Here is a 21,601-nt window from a genome sequence, read left to right on the forward strand (position 1 = left end):
TTCTTCTTTTGAAATGTATTTTTAGCCCAGGGGGTTGATAATGGTAATAATAAGTTGGTCTGTGAGTCCACCACTTTAGTCCAGACTTGAATATCTTTGATGGATTGACATTAGATTTTCTTGCCAGAGTTCAGACCATGGACTGTATATAAATATGGACAACATGACGGCTCCTCCAGAGTGTAACTTTTGAATCTCAGTCGCCCCCTGGTGTCTGCCTGCAGTAAAGGTCATAAAGTCCGCCCCTCCGTGTTAGTGAATAGGACATAGGCCAAACTAAAAACTCAAAGTAAACGCTAAATACATTTTTCCCAAAGACGGTTTCTGACAATGAAGGTAGTTTTCATCACCCTGAGTGTGTTCAAGTGTTTGATTTTAGGATAACTTCGGTTTTCATGAGTTATTAAATTGTATTTTAGCCTCACTTAGGCATGGCGGGGGGAAGCGGGGGTAAAATGTTTATATACAGTTTATTGTCCAGACCTTATAATCTTACCACTTCATCAAATTGACCGATTTGTTGGCATCAATGACATGGAACAGTCGATTCCCAATTGACAATCCGTCGATCCAGTGAGCATCTGGGTGCTGGCAGTGCCACGGATGGGACTAAAGGCGTGTTCACACCAAACGCAGAGTGAATTTTTGCGTTTTTTTCTTTCTTTTGAATATTTAGCAATGTACTGTTTAAGTAAAATAGTCTCTACTGAGTTCCGAGACAAAGGAAAGGACATAATGTGGTGTTAATGTAACGTGAACAACAAAACTGTGAAAAAGAGACTACCAATCCTCCAAGGCTGTACCCTCATCTTCTATTTTTGTGCAGCTGCTGTATGCAGATGTGTCTTGCCACAATTGGATGAAAACATTTGTGCTGCACTTTGGGGCGCAGCATGTTTCTCTGTTCTTGTCAACATCTGTTTCACTGATTCAAGAGAGAGCGGGGGCAGTAAATAAATTCATGGCGAGGAATAAGTTATGCTCGAGGATGAAACATACCTTCAGATTTGGGCTCAGATTCATGTATTTGCCTTTAAATATACAACTTAATGTTGCTGAAAGATTACACTGCAGAGTAACATTAAACATGGAATTAATGAGTTGCTGTCGCAGCATCTGTGAATGCGCTGTGTGCCTCCAAAAGGCTGGAAGCTGGACCACAGCTTCTCATTAAAGTGTAATCATAAAACGCAATCCCAGGATTTGTACACATTCACACAGTTATCCATGAATTAATTAAAAAAGTTTTCTTAATCCAGTTTTATGACCGCGTTGTGTAATGTGTTGGCTGCAAACTGCGGAGTCATAATTAGACTCTGGATGTTCTCATTATCATTAAGATATTATTACATACGATTGGTTTGATATCAAACTTTTTTTAAAAAAATTACCCACAAGACAGACTATACATTTCAGCCTTCAATATAAAGAAATGGGCCTCTGACCACACAGACAACAATCTTCTTAGGCGGCAAACTCCAGAACAAACAGACAGGAGATACTCAGTAGCGTCATGGCTGCTGTGTGGGTTAAACGAGATTAATGATGTTGTTATTACACTCCGTTACATCAGTGACAGCTGTGGGTCGACATGTTCTTCTGTTCCTGAGTGCCGTCATGAAATATTTACCCCTGCTGATATCAGCCTGACAGATATCTCCGTCATTAACTTTCCAGTAATGTTTTGAACATCAAATGTTTTGTACTAGTTGGTCGTGTAAAAGGACAGACAGCACCTTAAAACAGCATGAATTGAGTTGTGGGACATTCTGGTGAAGGGTTGCTGGGGGCGACGTTGATGTTTGTCATAGCTTAGTTAGTTGGATCTTTATTGGCAAATACAATAAGACAACAAAATAACATAGAAACAAGAAAAGAACATCATAATAGCCACCGGACATTTTCTGCAAACAAACATAAGTATTTTAGGTCATACATAAATACATATACATACATATATACACCTACATACACATATACTGTACATATTCACCATACACACCTCCATTTAATCAAACAGGAATTGAGATAAAACAAGAGCATATCAATCTAAATTAACAAATGTGTTACACACACACACACACACACACACATCACAGAACAAACACATCAATACAGAAAACAAAGGCACACTGTCAAAAGAAACCTACCTATCTTATAGCATATCACATATGTATCATGTGCTCATTTCCCTCTCTGTTCTGCCGCTCATAACTCTTCAATATGTTGTTTTTATAGCAAACATTTTAGCAAACAGTTGCCTTTTTACACAGCAGCAGACAGGTTGCAACATTAGCAATCATTTAAAGTTGTATTTCTGGTCACTTGACGAATGTCGCCTGTTTTGGTCTCTAACAACTAATGAGAAAGATACCTGGTTCTTTAGTGTCTCGATCCACCAGCTGGTCACTAAATAGCCATTTTATGCCACAGTGGTTTTATACCAACTTATTAGCACAAAACTGACATATCAGAAATCCGGCAGCAGAATAGCACCATATGTGTTGCATTCTCCAACTGCACCAAATCTGTACATAATGAGCCTGTTTATACCTGGTATTAACATGCATCTCTGGTAATCTCATCATGAGTGGAAAGCGCTAATCCAAGTGTAAACAAGCATCAAGATGCATTAGATCCAGTCACTCAAATAACTGGTCTAAGTGGTCTGGGATGCATCTGAACATGTCTTTTGCAGTGAAAATGCTAATGCATCTGGATGCCTCCCTAACAAGCATGTAGAAGAAACAACGCCATCATTGCAGGATGTAGTGGTTTTGCCCTGTATATGGTGACATCGGTTGAAAGCGATATCTCCTGTAGCACTGTCAGAACAGTGTCACTGACATGCATGTTAATACCAGGTGTAAACAGGCTAAATATTATCTGTAGGAATGAGATCTTTCTTATCTCACGTGAGAAATTGCCTTAAAGCAACATGCCAATTAAATAGCATTTTTAAAAATGTTTTTGACTTGATATCACAATTTGTAAACACTGACAGATATATGCTTATCATCTCATAAAGCTGATGTGGCAAACAGGGTCTTTAAAAATCTTAAAATGTCTTAAATTGTCTTGCATGGTCTAACAAAGTCCTGAGAAAAAATACCTTTCTCCTCAGCTGCAAAATGCTTCAGCTGTTCGGTGCTTGAGAAGACTGCTTACAGTGGATTTATCAGTATTTTTTAGCTGACCACAGCTTGAGTTGAACTGTCCCATGACGACCTAAAAGAGAAAAATACCACAGTCTGTAAAAACTCTATGTTCTTTTCATGAAACATATTTTTATTTGAGCAAATTGGCTCTAAAAAAACGAACAAAAAAAAAAACATGATAAGAAGGCAATGAGGAACAACAGAAAAAAAATGATCTAAAACTCTGCTAGAAATTTATAAAAAAGTAAAAGAAATTACCTGACAATCAGTAAAAAAACCCAACAAAATTATCGATAAAAAAAATTATCGATAAAAAATCAAGAAAATGACCTTTATGATTCTTAAAATTATACGCAATTTAACATAATTAACATTATTTTGATTGTGTACTCATGGTAATTTTAAATGTAGTCGTTTTTTCTTTTTTCCTCATAGTTTTGCCCTATCTTAAAACATTTTATTTTCTAAATTTATTGATTTCTTGCAATTTCTTGAACAGTTTTCCATGCTTTAAAAGAAACTGCATCAATTTGCTCAAGGTTCCAAGGTTTAGGTGTCTGACAGAAAAAAATAAAAAAAATTAGATACATTTCAGGGTGTGTGGAAAATAAAACAACATACCGGTATATTTAAAAACTGATGCATTTTCGCCCTTTTTTTCCCCCCGCTTCACATTTGACCCCCCTTACAGTGAGAGATGCGCCCGCAATTTTCCTGTCGGCCAATGAGCTTCATGGAGCGACTGCAGTAATGAATTCACTACACCCCTCACGTTCCCGGCATGCATTGTGGAGAGAGCAGGGAGAGAGAGAAGAGAGAGAAAGAGAGAGAGAGAGAGAGGAGGCTTGACTTGGAGGCTGAGGAGGACCGTGGACCTGAGCGCAGAAGAAGAAGAAGCAGCAGCAGAAGAAGAAGAAGAAGAAGGGTCATCATCCGACACTTCCTCATCACTGACAGCCGCTCAGGTAAATCATTTCGCGCATTTATTTCCTCTATCCTTTTTTTGTGAAGACACAAAACATTAGTCGGCGTGCGTGATTCCCGCTGCGGGCTGTGCTTTTAGGAAAAACTAGCCGCTTCACACAATAAAGCTAATGTTTTTTTTTTTTTGTTGTTGTCATAATTCCTCGGATAAGCTGCAGTGTTTTTGCTGTGTCAGGCTGGTTTGAATGGCAGCTCGGTGATGTACCTCAGTGGGTTTGTGCAGGGATTCCCTCAGCCATGTCTCTGCAGCCTCCAGTGCTGTCACTCCTCCGCTCTGGGAAGAGGGGGGGGGTGGGGGGGGGGGGGGGGGGTATCCATTTCATGATTGTGACCGGGGATCACAAAGGAGAGGCGGATTATAAAGTCACTTTCCTCACATTTAGAGGTCAATCTTTAACACCGCGCATCCTATTTAGAGATGTGAAACTGACGCAGCTGCAGCCTTTGAGCTCTAATGAAGCTGATAGTTTCTCTAAACTGTACAGTATTTACCCCCTTTTCTTTTACTAACTATGCCCAAAGAAAACCACCCTTATGAAATACTCCATTAATAGTAAAAACATGCTTTAGACACAATACCTCAGAGCACAAGTGTCATATTTTAAGTTTATTATTTGAACTTGTTAGCAAATATTTAATAGCTGACTTACACATTAAATGTTGGTGGATACAAAACTGATTTAGCATTTTTTTTTTAGCTGTGTTTAAGGCCTTTTAGCTGTAATTTAACCAACATCAACATCTCCTCCACTATGTTCACCAGCTAATGTTAGCTGCTAACTAGCTGTTTGGTGTTGGGCAGGTAGTGATTTTATTCTTTCATGGATAAATGCACCTCAGTACTCACTAGCTAAACTTAACCGAAAACTAGCTGTGTAGTGCTGGTAGTATTCAGTGATTTAGGTATATATATTTTTAGGACAAAACAGCTACCTGAACCCCCTATTTATTCTCTACCAACCCTTGAAATAAATATTTAGCGCTTGTTTGGTTTTCACCAACTCTTGAGGGAAACACCTGCTTCTTTTGCAGCTAATGCTCCTCTATGTTCACTAGCTAACGTTAGCTGCTACCTTGCTGTTTGGCGCTGGGTGGGTAGTTGTACAGTAATTTTAATATCAATATTTTTAGGACAAAACAGCTTCCTGAAACCCCTATTTATTCTCTACCAACCCTGGAGGAAAATATTTAGCTCTTGTTTGGTTTTCACCAACTCTTGAGGGGAACATCTGCTTCTTTCATGGCTAAATGCGCCTTTATTCTCACTAGCTAACGTTGACCGAAAACTAGCTGTTAAGTGCTGGTAGTGTATATTATTGGTTTTCAGTATAAAACAGCTCCGTAAAACCTTTATTTATTCTCTACCAACCCTGGAAGGATATATTTAGCTCGACTAGTAACAAAAGCTTCACTGTGTTCACTAGCTAATGTTAGTTGCTAACTAGCTGTTTAGCACTCAGCCGGTAGTGTACAGTGGTTTTATTGTTTTTTTTCAGACAAAGCAGCTCTTTTACTGTTCTCTACCAAATATTTTTCTTGTGTTTGGTCTTCACCAAATCTTGAGGTCAAAATCTGTTTTTTTTCTGGGTAATGCTCCACTGTGTTCACTAGCTAGCCACTAACTAGCTTTGGTGATGGGCAGGTAAGTTCGTCTTAAGTGGTTTTATTAGTTTTATTAGGACAAAACAGCTCCCTGAAACCCTTTATAGTTTTCTACCAACCCTGGAAGGAAATATTTAGCTCTCGTTTTGTCTTTATCAAGTCTTGAGGGACACATCTGCTTCTTTGGTGGCTAAATGCTCCACTATATTCAGTCACTAGTTGCTAATTAGCTTTGTAGTTCTGGCCAGTTTAAGGTATGTTACTACATCATTTTTGATGGCGTAGCTGGTCATACCATTTTGCAATAGTCAGTGTAGCTCGTTTATTTATGTAAGTTCCTGTAAGCCTGAAACAGTGTCCTTGAGTATACAGAAATAACAGTGTCATGGGGTATGCATAAAGACAGATGTGTGCAGCTTGATAGGCTGGTCACTAAACCCTCAAAGACCAGCAAGAACTGGTTGGTTGGTTGGTTTTAACTGGTCAAAGATGGTCTCAGATGGACCCAGGATCATCTAAGACCATCTTAGATCAAGTTAAAACCAACTAGAACCAGCTGCTAGCATAACTTTTTAGCTGTTTTTTTTCAGCAGGGTTGACAGTCCACTATATTCACTAGCTAGCTGCTAACTAGCTTTGTTTCCAGGCAGGTAGTGTACAATGGTATTATAAACTCTTTAAGACAAAAGAGCTGTCTTAAGGTCTTAACTAGCCCTAATGAACCATGTTTGTTCTCTTCCAACCCTCAAAGGAAATATTTTATATTTATCTATTATATTTCATCTTTTTAGCTTTGGTGCTATGCTGATTATTTGCTAGCTGCTTACTCTGCTATGCTATCTCCTATGTTTGGTGCTGGGAGGGTAAAGTTAGTATTTTAACCCCTGTCAAACCCAGCTGCCATACAATGTTGTTAACATACAAAAAAAATACAAATCTTGGCCTCTTATGGTTTTTTTTACAAGACGAGTACAATGGTCACTTAAATGTTCTCAGAACCTGTTTCCAGCTTCTTTCTGTACGCAATGGGGTCTGCATGAACACACCGTTTTCTACCAGTGGATGCAGTGTTTCAGCTCAGCCCTGAATCCTGGTGATAATGACGCCATAATGTAAAATAAACACTATGAAATATTAATCAGGCAATGAGGAGGCAGGCACAAGTGTTCCCTCCATAACCAGTTATCTATTTTGTCTCCCAACAGATAGTCCTCAGCATGAAAGGCTGGCTGCAGCCACTAATGATCCCCTTTTCTACTGGTGAAATGATAAATTACAAAGTAGCAGTGACCTTTCAGTCCTTCATCAGCTGGTTGGATGCTTCTCTGTGTGCACCAGACCTTGTGGAGAAAAGTGTCCACTTTGTGATGGGAGGAGACTTTGACGCAGAAACAAGTTGTAGTAATGTGGGGGCTGGTTTGTTGTGAATGGAGCTTTGAATCAATATGCTGCTGATGCTGTTTATATGAAAATGATTCATCAACAGCCTGTTAGTCATAACTTAGATATGAATAGAGTGGATGGTGTACTGTATTGAGTTGGGGTAAAGCTTTGCTTTGAAGTGCTAAAAGCCAATATTTTGTTGTTCAGTGTCTTCCATTTCTGCCTTTAAATGCAAAAATGTACGCTCTGGTTTGTTCCACTAGTGTTTTTTTCCACTGAGCTCAGATAAATTGTTGCTTTTAACCGAAAATCTCTGGAACAGTCCCGTATGTATAGGGTCTGAGGTTGGTGCTGCCTCCTGCTTCATTGTCTGTGTGTGGATACTAATGAGGTGTCTGCAGTGAAAAGTGCAGTGAGGTCACTGCGTGGTGACTCGGCTGTGACTCCTCGCCTCACCAGCTCCTCGCTGCTGCTGCTGCTGCACACACTCTCACAGCGAGCTGGGACTGTTGTGTTGCCGGGCACATTCTGTCACTGCACCCGTCAAGGTTCACAGTCGAAGGGTGACTTTCTCATTCCTGCTGGGTAGTTTTGCAGAAAGCTGCAAGATTCATAGGCTTAGTCCTCGCAGACACGGGTTTTGTTTTCCCCTCTTTCATTCTCAAAGAATTTCCATCCACACAAGCACTGTTATGAAAACAAAAAATCATCAGATGAAAATTAAAAAACTTAATTGAAGTGCATGTCAAGAGCATGCAGGACACGATATAACCGTAATCCTAAAGCCATGCGATGAAAAATAAGATGTTGTTGGCCAGTCAGAACTTGAAGCCTGGAAAAAGTTAACTGGGGCAGTGACCTCTGCAGCACATTTTTTTTGCATCTCTTCCTTGATATAGTAAAAAAAGAAAAAATACAGTACCTTTATGTATTTACACATAAGAACTCCTGTTACCGAGGTTAGAGACAGCCCTTTTTTTGATTATGTCCTCCATTGCGCGAAATGTTGCCTCATTTTTGATGCCTCGATAAAGAAAACAGCCCATTATCTGATGGTACGAGCCCAAATTCAGTTCTCCTTGTCCGCACTGACAAAGATGAAAATCTTAACCCTGAACAATTTTTACAAAAGATCCATTTTCAGTGACCTAAAATGCACTTTGCATGTGGACGGATGGCCACGAAGAAAAAGCAACATTTTCAGATATACCCGTGTTTTTATTTTATAGCCTGTGTGTGGTATTGTATTGTCATTAATGTCCCCATTCTCCTATAATGTCTTGTCTGGTTGCACTTACATTTGAAAAAAGCCTCTAAAGTGTGTGCAAAATAGATCCAGTGTACTGAAAGCGTTTCACAGCACTGAAATCAGCGGCCTAAGCCTAATAGTGTCTTCACAAGCTGCCGTTTTACAAGTTTTGCAATGGCTGATTAAAATAAGCAGCAGGCCTCCACACAGCCTCCCACAACAACTCAACACCATCTTCTCTGTAGACGTCTCGCCACAGCAGAGGCGACAACATGCTGGATGTGTTCTAAATGAACCCTATTAATGAAGTTTAAGATGTTGTTTTGTGAGTATCATCCACTTCTGATGTGAGGGATGTTTCTTTTGGGTCATAATTGTGGAATCGCTTATTGTATTGTGTCCCCTACTTCGCTGAACATAGAGCAGTTCTGTTGTGTTAATCAGCCTTTCAAAGTTTCCCACCCTTAAAAGATTTAATTAAGGTGGGATTCAGTGATTCCTTATAGTGTATCATGATACACTGAAATGTGCAAAGGATTAAGTTTATGAGAAACTACTGAATATTACTGTGATTTTTCATTAAATTGGTTAGATTTAAAGATGCTGAATACTGGCTTATGTCACCCTTATAGCGAGAACTGGAAAATAGAGCGGCACTGAACTAATGTTATGTGAGCATGCTACAGGAATATTGCGCCAATATGCCGCCTCGCCGTCCTGTATATTACAATCACAGAATGGGGCGACAGAGTCGTCTTGCCTGTAAGGTGTCAGGAGTCGTAGTGACAGCGGTGTAGTTTAGATTCGTGTCTGGCTTCATCCTGACATGCTCTGACGTCATGCAAAAGTGAATGACGATAATCTCAAGAGATCAAGGTGGCTGCAGCTTTTTAGAGACTGGCGCTGCAGTTGCTCTCACTGACTGCAAGACCCAGGGAATGATGGGAAGTGCCTGGCTTTGAAAAGCTCAGTGGTTTAGATGTTGCCTGAAAAAATGTAACGCTTTGTACAAAGTTTCTGTTTTTGTTGAATTTGAGAGATTTTGCTTTTATCTGTCTGATTTAAAGGTTTATTCTGTAGACAGACTCATGTTGCAGTGTGATGGTGACACTGTGCAGTCAGAGTCTAAATATAGACTATTTATATCACAGATCATAAACTATACGTAGTCTATTAAATATTAACACTGAATAGTTTTAATTATTGAAGTATTTAGCAACACAAAGACTTCAGTACAGATGGGAAGCCCAGACTGTATCTGTTTTAAAGCTGTTGTCTTGTATTTCTGTCCTCTGACTATCAGGCTGATGTTTTCATTTACTGATGTAGTTTTTGGGGTGACAGGTGCGCTTAGCTGATTTGTATATAGCAGCAAAGATATGCTATGATGCTGATTTACATGAGAATTCATTGGAAATGATGGTTGATGCACAAAAAGAAATTACAGATTGCCTGTAAAGCAATTTGATAGGTTACAGGGTCACAAAAGGAGACTGCAAAGAAACAGTTTAAAGAGTCTGAAAACATTTTAATAAAACAGAATCAGATCTAACAGGATGAGAGTGTTCCTGTGACTCCCATCACAGTCTGAAGGCTGCTAGAAAAGTCAGAAAACTGTCCAACATGACCGCAGCTTTTTGTCACTGGGTCCTGCTGCGATCGCCTGCTCTTGTCCATTTTTCAGGCGAGGCGCAGGTCATCTTGAACGAGCCTTGTGTCTGAATACACAGGACAGTGGCAGGATGGGTGTGACGTTTTGATAACGTGTTATGTGTGTGACCCACCCGAAGAGATTTAAAAAGCAGCAAGTAGCAGTTCACAGCTAACTCAAATAGCAAGAGCAGCGGCATAAATGTCCACAGATTGGGAAAACAATGAGGTTTAAGAGCTCCTTACCCTCCGTGCAGAAGGTGAATAACTGCTATTGCCATGTTAATGCCAGTATTACTGTTTAGAAAATGATGCCGACGCATATATAGGAATAAAAGTTGGACATTAGCAGTAACTATAAACTCTCTGTGCAGCACATCAGCTTCATGCTTTGTTTGAAACTATGTTTAACTGCATCATCCCTATCAAATAAATCAATTCAATTCAATTCAGTATGTTGTATGTCACACCAGAAGCAGACTCTGTTGTGTTAAACATCACACCCATCACACCTCTTTTGGTTTCATGATGCCTGCAACAAAATGCAGTATTCAGATGCCAGCTTACACGGTGCACTTACATTAGAGGTTTAAGATCCATAAGTGCTTGATTTATTCAAGATTGGAGCCTTAATGTTGAGATTGTTAATATACATGACAGTTTGTCACAGCAAAGCTCCTCTGAAGTTGTTTTCTTGTCATATTTAGCCTCTTAGTATCAACATTAAGATGGTGGCAGAGTGCTAGACACACAATGATGAGTCATAATGCCACCGTCAGTGCTCCCTGAGAAGTGGAGCAGACCGTTTTTTAGTTGGGCCTCGACAACACATGTAGGATCATCATTAAAATAAGGGGCGGGTTGCCAAGCGACAGTATAAACACTGTAGCTCATCTGATGCTTTAAAACAGATTGTTTTGCTGGTACAGTCTGTAGAATGAATACGCTGGCTCCTATGAGATTTAAACAACACGAGCAAGGAACAGCGCACGAGACAGTGATAAGCTAAACAGAAGCTAACTGTAGTTTTAGCTTCATAAATATTGCCTTAATTGAGTTAAATACTGTGCAAAACTGTGTAGAAGTAACTAAGACCAAAGCCCTATTCACACAGTATTACTAGGGGACCTGATGGAGTATATTTGGGTCACATGACTTGACCTGAGTAGTTGCAAATTTTAGGACTTCAGACTTGCTTGACTAATATTGATTAAAAACTCAATTTGACTTTGGCTTGCTATTTATGACTTGAGACTTGACTTAGACCTGAAATTACTTAATTTGCATTTCTAAATTTTGAGATATTACGTTTTGTTTTTTAAACATAGTGGGGAGATTTCTGATGTAATGCAGCGTCAGAGACCGATGCTTGAGACAGCTGTCAAGGAGAAGGCTTGTCCAAAAATGATCTAATATAAATTCAAGAATTATGTTGGCGGTAGTAAAAAAAAGAACAGCAGTATGCAAACATCTGCAGCCAAAAAACATGTGACATGACCACCACAACATCCAACCTCATCTGTCGCTACAGAACCAACAGAAATGAATTTGTCTATTCAGCTAACTTATTAGCTTATTGGCTGGTAAAGTATTAGCAATGAAACTTGACATTTCAAGTTTAGGCTAAACTTCAGAGCCCCACTCTGCATTGTTGGTCATACAGGAATTTCATGATCGCCACAAAATGTTAATTATCAATAAGGGGTATAAATAGGGGTAAGCAGGCTGCATTAGCTGGAGACTTGAGACTTGCATGTGACTTGCACATGTGTGACTGGATTTTGTTCTCAATAATTGAGATATTTCTGTCTGGGCCGAAGTGATGGACTGACAGACTGACAGTAACATCCATCGAGACACTACCATGGCCAACACTAGTGTGGACAAAGTACAGAAAAAGTACATTAAAGAATTCAATCATTTAGCTCATTGTCATAGTTAAAAAAATAAGCTTACTGACTGATTAATAAACGAAAAATACAAATAATCTGAAATGCTGTAGGGACAAATCATTCTAAAGTTAAAACTCAGAAGCAGAAGGCAGCTAATATGCAGCCTCACAGTCTCATTTTAACTGAAACATAATTTATAAACCCAATTCATCCAGCTAAGGGCAGAGGAAGGCAATGGACAGAAACAAAAACAAAACCATGATTTCATTATTCTCAGAGCCTGGAGCCAAGATGGAATTAGAAAGAGGTCAAAAAAATAAATTTGGGAGGATCTGAAGAGAATAAGATTAGATTCTGTGGCACTCTACTCATTATGTTTATATATATTTAGATATTTTCTGTTTCCTGTGGAGATTTTCTTCTTCCACTTCTTATGTTTAAAAAAGAACGATAATGTGGCTACAAAAAACATTAGGGTTCATCCTCTGACGAACTTAGCAGATTTAATTTCAAAATTGTTTTTTGTGATAACCTCCACAGACCAGTAAGCGCTGGTTAAGGTGGAATTTCAGCCTGACGTTGGTGATAAAGGAAAGGACAAGAAGTCACTAAAATCTCTAGATGGGGAGTAGGCTGAGGTACTGAAACCAATCATAACGCAGATTTTGGTGCCAGGTTGTGTGAGAGAGAAAGATAGAGGGAGCGAGTGTGTGTGTGTGTGTGTGTGTGTGTGTGTGTGTGAAGCAGAGATTATGAAATTATGAGGTTTTTCAGTGTATGAACAGTTTAGGCAGTTTGTCAGTGAATAAATGTGTCAACTCCTCAAGCTCCCATATCTTGCTTGTCACCTGCTGATGAAAGTAAAGGGTGTTAACACTAGAGTTAGTGAGCTAAGTTAGCCTCACCCTGGCTCCCTTAAGGTGGACTGTTAAGGTGGACCAACTGCTCTGTTTGCAGTGACATCTACTCCTAATCAGATAATAGAGAAATGTCTGTGTGCTGAGTCTCTCTTGAGTTAGTGAGGCAATTACAGATCCCAAATCAAAATGTGTTAATTAGTAGTCCTGTTACATGGTGCTATCAGTTTTCAGTGTTTATCAGTTTATCAATAATGATTTTAATTTTTCCATATTTATAAATTTAAGTGTACCTTAAACTGTTAAGTATACTGTAATAATTTCAATGTTAATTTGCCTTTGCAAGTAAAAAAAGCTGCGCTTTAGTGTTGTTAACCGTTTTGTCCTTTATTTGTTTGAAAGTGTTGATTCAGACACCGTTTAGGCACCAGTAGCTCTTTAAAAACATTGTTTTAGCAGCAGTGTTGGGAAAAAAACAAAGCGATACCCAGCCGTCCTGGAGACCATAAATAATTGTGTCAAACGTCTTTTCTAAGTGGTCCGTAGCTGCTGAGATTTCTTGCTCTGAACCTTAAAGAGTTCAACATATGGATGGACAGGTGGGCAATTCATGGTAACCATGGCAACAGCTCTGACTCTAAGGAATCTTTACTGTCAAACTCAAGGATAGTAACTGCCATGAACATCCATCTGGCAGCAAGTCCCCCGCAGATATTTATAATCCCCCAGGATGCCTTGGGACAGGTTAAACGCCACCTCCCATCCCAAGATTTGGTCCCTCTGCTATTCCACCTCCATTCAATTTAATTCAGCGAGAGTCCAGTGACCCTCTGCTCTTACTGGTTACACTTCCAGCCCCCCAGCTCAGACTGTCATGAATAATAAAAGCCATGTTTGACTGCTGCACAGCAGGGCTGCACACACTGATCCCTTTAAGCTCGTTACAGTTTACCAGTGTTGGACAATGACTGTGTGTTAGCGTCTTGGTGTGAGGAGGGTTTTGTGAGAGCCTGGATGAGGATGCTAGAGGCAGTTATCATTTTAGATTACCATTTAAGCGCATATAAAAGTCATTAAACATGCTAAACACGTCATAGTAAATGGTATTAAGTAGCATAAACATAATAAGAGATGAGGGTTTTTAAAGGGTACTTGTGAGTAGAAATACTTTATTGTTGAATTGACTATTTTCTTGATTTATTATTTGTTTTTAGTTTAATTTAAATGTTAATATAAATCTTGATGATCTGCCTTAAATGTATATAATGTGTCGTTTTGTATTGTTTCACCTCAGTTGTTGCAGGATGTTAGATCTTTTGGGTAGGCTGTTCGGCCTGCTCCTCCTCCACTGTAATTGGGCAGCTCGGTAATAAGAGACAGTGATGACCGCAGCATTTTACTCTAAGTTAATCATTTTTAAAACTCTCAACGAACACAAGAAACATCAAATCTGCAGCGCTCAGCGCACATTTTATGTTCGGCACTTTGCCACGCTGCTGCTGTTTATTGTGTGAATACACGGCGCTTCATTCCAAAGAATTCACAAAATACGCTGTCCTCAGAAAAAAAAAGCTCTTGTTTTCTGCAAGTAGAGGCTGAGCTGATGCTGCAGCTGCACTTGTTGTTTTCCACATGCTTTTGTTCTTACGTGATACACATTTTTCATCTTCCTTAAGCATTTAAAATTGGACAAGATATGTTGCCCTGTCAGGTCCGGAAGTATTGCGTCCCTTTCACTTACAGTAAACTGACCTAACTAAAGACAAGAGGAGGAACAAATTAGATGTATTAACTCCAAAGTAAATAATAGACAGTTAGCTTCTAAGTTAATATTAAAAACATTAAAAAATATATAAATGAATTAGCTGCATAAAGTACAAACAAATGACTCTCTCCCCAAACCCCTCCTTTGGAAAATGAGGCATTTGGCATAGTGTAGGGCCCAGGTGTACACATTTAACACTGCTCATTGCATCAGTCAGTCAGTTACATGTGGGAGGCCAGATGTCCGCAGATCAGCAGTAAATCAACATCAATTTTCCACAAATCCAAAAATAGATGCTGTCCACGATTTTATTTAAGCTGTGAAATGGTATTTACAAGAGGCTGGTACTTAAAAAAAAATATTGAGGAGCACATCTTTCATTCAGAAGTAACCCTATAGTGCACCTCACATCATTTATCTCATTAAGACAATTAACTATTTGGTGTGTTTGTGGTTACATTTGAAAATGCTCATTCGTCATTATTGCATAATTTGGACATGTCAAGTGAGAAACAGAAGATGGAATGACAGCACTGCATGTCTTTATCTAATTCGTCAACAGCTCCAACAGGCTTTGCTGTGTAAATTCACAGCACAGCCATCAGAATATGTGAGACATTCAGCAGAATCACAGTAAAGATGCAAAACTGAAAAAATAGAAAGTAACTGCTGTCTCCTTTAGGCTGTGTCTTCATCAAAAACAAGATTTTTAAATATAGAATAAGTAACAGCACACACTGTACACCAGCAGGGATCCCAGAGTCTGGTGTGGCTTTATCCTGCTCTTCCCATCATTAAAGAACGCTGAGCCGTCCGTTTTGATGTTTTAAGTCCCACTCTACACAAAAAATTGTTCTGTTTTTGTCCCTTAACATGTCTGATCTTGACATGTATCTGTGCAAAGTTTGTCATTTGAGAGGTGTTTTTTACATTCCTTTACTGAGGAGGGAGATGTCAGTGAACTTCCTAAAATCTGAGAGTCAAATGTTTGCCGGGCAAGACAGATCAGAGACAGGGTTTCCACAGATCCTTTGAAAGTCCTAAAAGGCATTGAATTCATTAATCTAAAACTAAGACCTTAATTGGTATTAAACTGACTTAAAATAATCTTTCTAAAGTCTTTAAAATGCTCAGACATGGAAAGTAGGATTTTGTGAATCATTTCTTTCTGATGTTATATTGTAGCATCTCAAAATAATGGAAAAAATCAATTTTTTTTGTTGTTAAATAATTTATTAAATTTCTTTCCTTAAAATCATTATGATGGTAATCCAAGAGCTGGAATCTCAGATGCAGATTGAGAAGCACCAAACCACCCAGAAAACCACCTAGAAATGCCAGATATTTCCCACTTATGTTGAAAACTCAATAGATATTTTTATGATAATATACTATGTTCATTTTGCCCCATATGTTTCACTCTAAAAAGGGTTGTTTTTACTACATTTGATGTATATAAATGATGTTTTTCAATTGGACCAAAAAAACCCTTTTATTTTACAGTAAACATTTGGGCAAAATAAAATTGTCCTTCTTCAATTTTGGTTATTTGAAAACTGGTCTTAAACTTAATTCTGAGTGGCATTAAAAAATCTTTAATTTATCTTGCCTTAAGCTGTAGGAACCCTGTAGGTGTATGGCTCATACAAAAGCCAATTGCAGTCTTATACGGGAAACATATTTTTCAAAAATATTTCTCAAAAATGGAGAAAGAAATCTGCTTCCAGCCTCTTTTCAGTGCTTATTATTATATGGAAAAACCATACTGATATTAGTATTATTATAGGTAGGCTATACTTTAAAAAACGTGAGGAGAAGGACTAAGGACTTTTCTAATATTGCCTACATACACTGCTTACCTCACCATTCATCAGCTTTCTGTTATAGGTGTCTGCTGGGGTGAAGTGCAGTCTGTGAATAGTGAGAATCAAATGTCATATGTCATATTGTAGCTACTACATTATTTCTATAGCTTTTTATAGTTAACCCAAACACACTTACCACACAAGGATCAAGTATTATTGAAAGACCATGAATACGTGGATAACCTACGGAGCCCTTTTCTGCTTGTGTGCCTCTTTTCTAACAAACTCTTATCAGTAATGTTTGCGACCAGCTCAGTACTAACGGAGCATGAGGTTCCTGTGGTTTCCTCCCAGCGTGAATACGCTGCAGAGAGACCTAAGATGCAAAGCCTTTAAGGATTTAAAAGCTTCAGTTGTGCTCCACCACAGAGAGAAAGCAGCTTACTGGGTGTTTAGAAAGCGGGGAATGTGGCAGTGGTGTAAAGATAGTGATTTTCAGCATCTCAGCAGACCGCTCCTTATCTGTCCAATGGGATCAAGTAGTTACAAAGAGGGCTGAGCTGGCAATCAGCGGCCCCGTGACTGTAATTGCCACTGCTTGTTGTTGCAATTTTTCTATCATTTGACTCGAGCCCTGCCAGTTTGCTCTGTAATAGTCTTGTGGTGGTTGACACATGCGCATAATTCCCAGGGGGAAGCCCCCTCACTTTGTGATTGGATAGGCTGTTCAGCCACTGTAAGGCATATTACATCTCCCATTCTGTTATTCCTCGTGACAACGAGCATCTGCAGTGCTGAAATGCCCGTAGGCAAAACACTGAATCCCCAAACTCAAGTATTACAGGATTAGTCTGATGATATACTGTCTTTTTGTTATTTTCAATAAATACCATTGAAAGATTCAAACCGCTAGTTCACTGATCTCACTATAAAGTACTGTTTGTGCAGCCAAAGCTGATATATCTTATTCCTTTGTGCCGTCTTTGTTCAATAACCCATTAATGAGCCACATCATTGCACCGAGGGACATATTCCATCATTATCATTAACGTGCTCTGTCAATGGTAACTTACTCAATTGTCGTAGTCGGGTTGTCATGGTTTCAGTAGTAAATCCAAAATTGATAGACATAAGCGTCGAAACTTGTCCAATATGACTTCTTTAAAATGAGATGAAGTGAAGGTGAAAGTTTTATTTTTTACTTTTTGAAAATATATTTTGCCTAGCTAAATCTATTGCAGTCTGAAAGAAGGGGGCATCAATAAATCGTATCTTTATGAAGATGATAGTGGTCATTTTGGAGGCTTGTGCTGCTCTTGAATTGTATTGGGTTATACTGAAATACTGGTTTTTCTATTTTATCTACCTTTTTTAATATAAATGGGGTATATATGGCATCTGTCATGTTCCTGCTGACCTGTGACCTCTCTCTGAAAGTAGGCAAGAAGAAAACTAATTTCCTCCTTTGGGAATCAGAGCAGTATTGGGAAAAGAGACATTATTTTACCACTGCTACAACAGCTATGATCAGGAGATATTCTTGCCTACAGATGCTCAGACAGAAGCTATGACTCTCTCTCTCTCTGCATAAAGACTTCCTGATGGTGATCGTCTGACTGCATTAACTTGTCAAGATGAAACATTTGACCCACATCCTTTTCCTCTTGCTGAGGGCTTGTTAGACCCTCCTTCCCCTTAAACTACAAAAACACTGCCGCAAACACCGGGCACATCCGACATCTCCATAAGAAATGCACTTTCATCTCCTCTAAGCTCAATTTACTACGAGAGCGCCCTAGTTTTAATCAGGTTTTAGGGTTTCTTTTCCCCTCTCCGCTAGCATGCGCACTTCGTTGCAGTTTGATAGCTAATCTGTTTGAATGTCTCCTCTCTGCCACGCTGGGTTCCATGTGTTACATAACTGTTTCCTCTCCTCCAGCGGCTTCATCTCTTTCACAAAGAAATGAGCTGTGAATCACCGCTCCAACTTTGCATCATCACTGCCGTGTCACTGAATTAATTGCCAGCGGTTTCCATCCCACCCTGCGTGGTTAACTTAATCGTATGCAAATCAGGTTTAGCAGATTCATGGCTGTGAAAAAAAAAAAAAAAAAACATCACCTTATACACCCTGTCAATGCAACAGTATTTCAGCTTTTGTTTTGCATTTATTTCTGAGCTTGACGCTTTTTTCCAGGTCTGACTCCTCACCTCCGATCTGTATTTGCTAATTAGTGTGAACTTCAGAAAACAGAAACGCGTCAACAATTTCCATCTGAGTTAAATTTAGATATGCCACAAAATCTAATCCTGGAGGATGCCGACATGTACTGAAGCTCCTTAAAAGCTCAAGATGAAATCTTTATTTATTGCCATAATATGTTAATTTTACTTAACTCACTCAAGAAACTAAAAGCCAGATTTAAACATCATTATGAGAGCTACCTGCACGCGTAGACTTTCAGTTAAGTTGGACAGGAGTACTGATACAGGGTTTCCCAAACAGTAATTTTTTGGTATATTTTATTTTGTCAAAAATTGACAGTACAGAATCACCCATTTACATTTTGAATAACTAAAAAATGAATTAACAGACTATAAAATAAATTTGCACCTAACAATTGACATAAAAATGTAACTAATAAAGTTAAGTGCGATAATACAATAAAAGGGGATAAAAGAAAGAAAAAAAGGGGGATAAGACAGAATAGTATTATCCATAACAACATGGTCTATTATAACACTAGTTTGGTAAAAATAGGGAGGCCATTATTCAATCATTTGGGATGGGAGATTCTCCATATGGTGACTGTCATTTATTTGTAGCGGACCGCCACAAATCAGCATCTGTCGCAACTTAAGAATTTTATTTTTGCCATTTTTGTTGCTGCGACCCCTCTCAGGCCTGCTCTCTCTGTTTATATATCTTGTTCACGAAGTGAAACTTAGCCTTTCGTTATTTCTAATAATAGCACACCTTATTTCTTAGAGCAACAGTGATCTCTTTATCATGTTTATTGTTTTTCTAAACTGTTTTAGTAGCGCTAACTGCGTTTTCATGGAGTCCAGCATTGGGTCTAACCTGTGAAATGGCAGCAACTGAAAGTTTGCTTTCTCTCACCTCTACAGTAGCTGTTTCTCTAATCCATTGATCTGATTGATCTGACCACAAACAGATTGAAAGGAAGTCTTAAGTGTGATGATCAAACAGTTTTTTAATCATTTCTCTGTCAGGCTGCTGAGTAAAAAAATTTTAACTCAAATATCAGGCTCTCTAGCTGCTTAATATGTTCATGAGCTAGTTTGCAACTGTGTGGCTGTGTACAGTGGGTATTTCAGAGCTTTTAGTTGAAAACAGCTGCCCACTGCAGCTGGAAATAACGTTGCTGAGAGCAATGAGACCGTAAAATCATAACCATGACCCAAAATATGCATAATCGCTTTAAGTTTCTGCCAACCATAATTACGTTATATGTGAACTTTTGCAAATTTCTGCAAAAACTCTTCAGCTTTCTTATTCTGAAACAGCTACTTTGTACATATTTGTCATGTGTTTGTGCTTTTTAAAATATCTCTTCCATATTTTTATTGTAGATTTTTCCAGGCTTTATTTAAGTTCTTGAATGTAGCAGTACTTATTACTATTATTACTTTTATCCCTCTCAATATTTCTATTGTATGCACCAAAAACCAAAGCCAGTTCTTTCTAAGAGAAAACCTACTTGCCAAAAAAACCCTTGTCTGATTCTGATAGTTGTATGTATCATATCAACATTTCTAATGTGACATGATATATGAGCTGACTTTATCATGGGGAGGTAGAGTGGATGGTGGATGGTGTGACACCTTGGTGAGACGGTTCCCAAGCTGCAGATCACTGCAGACTACTTTTTGAGGTAAACCAACAACAAATCTGGTTGTTTTTTTAGCAAGTCATTGGTGTTTTTATCCAAGTGGGGATAGTGCCAAATCTTAATTTTTTTACAGAGACATAGCTGCATGTCCAGCCATGATTGTGCCACCAAAACTGGGAATTGGAAGCCAAAATATTTTTTGTTCCCAACCATCACCATGTTTTCTTTAAAACTTGAGTTGAAACTGCAGATATGGGTGATTATTCTCGGTTAAATCATCATTACACGTGACATGTTGCCCATTACAAGTAGTCTTTTTTTCTCCTTTGTTTATTATGACATTTAAAGAGGATAAATAGTGGGACAAATAATCAAATATGAATAGCATTGTCAAACTGATTATGAATCAGTCCTTTCCCTTCCTCTATCCCCTCTGCAGGATTTCAGCATTCTTCCCCCTCACCTCCTCTGGCCTGACGGACCCACCAGCCCATCACCATGAACTACCTCCGCCGGCGCCTGTCAGACAGCAGCTTTGTGGCCAACCTCCCCAATGGCTACATGATGGATCTGCAGAGGCCGACCCCTCCAGGTTCATCCACTTCCTCCCCCGCTTCCCCGGCAACAGAGAGGCGGCAGCCCCCGAGCATCCCGACTCCGGCCCCCAATCCAGCCTCGGGCCCGGGCTCGACTTCAGGAACGGGGAGCTTCCTCAGCTCCTTCTCCAGCGTTGTGAAGAGTGCTCAGATGGCCCAGAATGTCGCTGCCGCTGCACATGCCAAATCCGCAGCAACAGCAGCTGAGGGAGCCTCAACAGGAAGCAGTCAGCCACCGAAACCTGTCATACGCAAGCCCAAGATCCTGCTGGTCATCGATGATCAGCACACAGACTGGTGAGTGGACGTTTCATGTGTGAAGGAAGTTAAAAAACATATTTCCACATTTTGCTGCATGTTTTCTGGATTCCTCTGCTCATGTTTGAAAGAGAAATCATTCAAATTTTTGCGTTAAATTGTCTCGATTGATTTGTTCAGCAGATAATGAATTGAACTGTGAGTTATTTGTGTTCGCGTGCTCGAGTGACAAAATTGTTCCAGTTGATTTAAAGTTTATCTCCCTTGAAAAATCCACAATAGATCCCAAAAACCAACAAGCGTCTCAGTTCACTCGCTATCTTAACTGACTGGAAGTAACATCACTGTAGTTCTGCTACACGAGGCAGAGTCGTATCTGAAAAACAGAAGATGACAGTTTGACCTTTTATTTTCAAAGGTAAGGATGTTTTAACTGAAGTCGTGATATTCTGTATCGATGGGCTTTATTTAGCTCAGCCTGTGTGCAGTCTTTACATGCAGTATCCAGCCAAATTTTGTTTTTTAAAGTCTTAAAGGAAAGCAAGTCA

General features: G+C 39.2%; 1 protein-coding gene across 1 annotated transcript in view; it reads left to right on the forward strand.

Moving 5' to 3' along the window:
- Positions 1–4,037: 4,037 nt before the first annotated feature.
- Positions 4,038–21,601, forward strand: part of LOC121961159 (synapsin-3-like) — a 121,938-nt gene continuing 104,374 nt past the window's right edge. The window contains exons 1-2 of the mRNA XM_042511037.1: positions 4,038–4,123; positions 20,639–21,092. Of these exons, the coding sequence (XP_042366971.1) occupies positions 20,698–21,092 (395 nt within the window). The 5' untranslated portion in view covers positions 4,038–4,123; positions 20,639–20,697. The remainder of the gene's footprint in view (positions 4,124–20,638; positions 21,093–21,601) is intronic.

The sequence above is a fragment of the Plectropomus leopardus genome, chromosome 22, assembly GCF_008729295.1.
Source record: "Plectropomus leopardus isolate mb chromosome 22, YSFRI_Pleo_2.0, whole genome shotgun sequence".
Taxonomy (NCBI): domain Eukaryota; kingdom Metazoa; phylum Chordata; class Actinopteri; order Perciformes; family Serranidae; genus Plectropomus; species Plectropomus leopardus.